Source organism: Caloenas nicobarica, chromosome 28 (assembly GCF_036013445.1).
Source record: "Caloenas nicobarica isolate bCalNic1 chromosome 28, bCalNic1.hap1, whole genome shotgun sequence".
Lineage (NCBI taxonomy): Eukaryota > Metazoa > Chordata > Aves > Columbiformes > Columbidae > Caloenas > Caloenas nicobarica.
The window spans coordinates 3671431-3674363 of NC_088272.1; the positions used below are offsets into that span (position 1 = coordinate 3671431).

The 2933-nt window shown below is 53.5% G+C and overlaps 1 protein-coding gene across 1 annotated transcript; it reads left to right on the top strand.

The window, feature by feature from the left end:
* The first annotated feature begins 378 nt into the window (after positions 1-378).
* Positions 379-1383, top strand: LOC135999557 (olfactory receptor 14A16-like). The gene has a single exon (XM_065653125.1). The coding sequence runs from the start codon at positions 379-381 to the stop codon at positions 1381-1383; it is 1005 nt and encodes a 334-aa protein (XP_065509197.1).
* Positions 1384-2933: the final 1550 nt, after the last annotated feature.

Consider the following 2933-nt stretch of genomic DNA (forward strand, 5'->3'; position numbering starts at 1 on the left):
CTCTGGTCTCGCAGGACTCGCTCTGTTCTCCCTGAGTGCAGCAGAAATGCTGAGGGTTTCTGACACCCTACAACACTTCCCAGAGTGGGAGGGGAGAAGGAGCTATAGAAACTCCAAACCTCTCAAACTCAGTTTCTCAGGTCTGGGGGTACAGATGCTGACAGTCCCTTCTGCAGCAGGAGCGGTTCCATCTGACAAAGCTGAACCCCAGGACTGGCCCCGGCCCCACCCATCACACAGGGTCAGGCTGACTCCTCAAGAGCCCCTGGGCAGAGACCCTGCTCTTCATTGCACACTCATCAAGCACCGACTAGGGCTGCAGCCGGGACGTTCTCCTGGAAAAAGAAAAGGGTCTCTTTGTGGGAGGGTCTGTGGGAAATGACTTTGATTTTGCTCAGAGGAGTCTCATCTAAACCGTCACTGTCTTTTCCTCCTTGCACAGGTCCTCATGCCCACAGGCAGCAAATGTCCAACAGCAGCTCCATCACCCAGTTCCTCCTCCTGGCGTTCACAGACACACGGGAGCTGCAGCTCTTGCACTTCTGGCTCTTCCTGGGCATCTACCTGGCTGCCCTCCTGGGCAACGGCCTCATCATCACCACCATAGCCTGTGACCAGCACCTCCACACCCCCATGTACTTCTTCCTGCTCAACCTCGCCCTCCTCGACCTGGGCTGTATCTCCACCACTGTACCCAAATCCATGGCCAATTCCTTCTGGGATACCAGGGCCATCTCATACTCGGGATGTGCCGCACAGCTCTTTTCGTTTGCCTTCTTGATAGTAGCAGAGTATTCTATGCTCACCATCATGTCCTACGACCGCTACGTTGCCATCTGCAAACCCCTGCACTACGGGACCCTCCTGGGCAGCAGAGCTTGTGTCCACATGGCAGCAGCTGCCTGGGCCACTGGGTTTCTCAATGCTCTGCTGCAAACGGCCAATACATTTTCACTGCCACTGTGCAAGGGCAATGCCCTGCACCAGTTCTTCTGTGAAATCCCCCAGATCCTCAAGCTCTCCTGCTCAGATGCCCACCTCAGGGAATCTGGGCTTATTGTTGTTGGTGTCTGTTTGTTCTTTTTGTGTTTCGTGTTCATTGTGGTGTCCTATGTGCAGATCTTGAGGGCTGTGCTGAGGATGCCCTCTGAGCAGGGACGGCACAAAGCCTTTGCCACGTGCCTCCCTCACCTGGCCGTGGTCTCCCTGTTTGTCAGCACTGGCATGTTTGCCTACCTGAAGCCCCCCTCCATCTCTTCCCCATCCCTGGACCTGGTGGTGTCTGTTCTGTACTCAGTGGTGCCTCCAGCAGTGAACCCCCTCATCTACAGCATGAGGAACCAGGAGCTAAAGGATGCCCTGAGGAAACTCATGGCTGGATAATTTTCAAAGGCTTTAAACTTCCCATCTTCTGCATATCACTCATGACATAACTCATGACAGGTCCAACCTGTCTTTTTTATATTTCGTCGTTGTAGATGATTTTTTGGAGTTAGGGGAAGGCTTGTTTGGTTTTGCTTTTTTAACTATGATAATACTGCCCACAAAGAAATGTTATTATTCATCCCACTTCTAATTTTCTGTCCACCTTTATAGTTCAAGTGAAAGACCTTGTAAATGAGAAGTTGTGCTCTCTGTGTATTTAAACAAAATAAATGACCCTGCAGTGAACAGTTTGTCTGAGATCTTTCCTCTGCAACCTTTGTGAAGGTCAATACAAGGTGTCTGTCGGCAAAGATGGAGGAAACGGTCCCAGCAGAGCAGCTCTGCCAGGGAGCACCAGCCTTGTTCTTCCCAGAGTCCTTCTCTTTCCACTTCCCCACTCTCCTTCTCAGCCCTTGTGCTGCTGCAAGGCCTGAGGGCTCCCAGGGCTTGGTCACAGTCGAACTGTGTGTCGGTCCTGTGACCAGGACAGGCAATGGGCACTTGTGTGACAGAGCTGGCCTCGGAACAGCATCTCCAGCAGCAAGGGGATCTCCTTAGCACAGTGCCCGAAGGTTTAGATCTTCTTCCAGAGTTGTTTTAAAGAACATTCCTAAGGAACAGACTCTCAAGGGGCTCATTGTTTGGCTTGTTTCTCTGTGGGCTCAGTGTGATGGGATCAGGGTCCCAGTGTGGCTTTCGAGGGACTTCGGGCTGGTTGTTCAGCAGTTGCTTGCTGGTGGCCAGCACCCACGCACATGGTGAATAAGGCAGGGTCTCTCTGAGCACCCTCCGTGGCCACCCAAGAGTTTGTGTGGGAGGCGGTCAGCGGCAGTGACCACCATCAGCTGGGGCTGCCTCCCAGTCTGGCCAGTACGGCCCCGCGGAGTCACCACAGCCCGGGCACCACAGCCCACTTGATCTACAGAGCAAAACCCGCAGCTCGGGGGCTGTGGGGAGCGTGGGGACAGGGTGCAGGAGTGGCACCCGGGCCAGTGCAGGTGTGCTCTCCCTAGGGAAAGGCTTTGTGGGGAGATGGGATGTCCCAGGAGAAGAGCAGGACACAGTGTGTGTGCAAGAGAGACATGGAAACAGTCTGTCGTGCTGCCGGGTGCCAGCTTGGGGCTGTTGCCTCTTGCAGCCACCACACCATTTTGATCATTGTCCTCTCACCAGGGCTCAGAGAGCTTGCTCTACCCCCATGGAAGGACACCAGATGACTAGATCAGAAGTCCAGGTGTGCACTGAGGGGACATGTGAGCATGGTGGTGGTTTGGTTTGGTTTTTCAGTTTTGAGGGGTGTTCTCAGGTTTTCGGGCTGAGCTCCATGGTCTCACTATAAGCACCCAGGGCAAATCTCGAGAGGCCCCCGTGTACCTGAGGTGTTTGCCTGGGACTGGCAGGTATCAGACAAGACTGATAGAGCCATGTCACTTTTGTCATTTGCAACTAGTATTCAAGACTTGTGCACTTAATTAGATAAGTTTCGGGACTGTAGGTAAAGAGGCAGG

Bases quoted from the DNA above. Each gene is read 5' to 3' on its own strand.
- LOC135999557 (XM_065653125.1), top strand. From the start codon at position 379: ATGACTTTGATTTTGCTCAGAGGAGTCTCATCTAAACCGTCACTGTCT.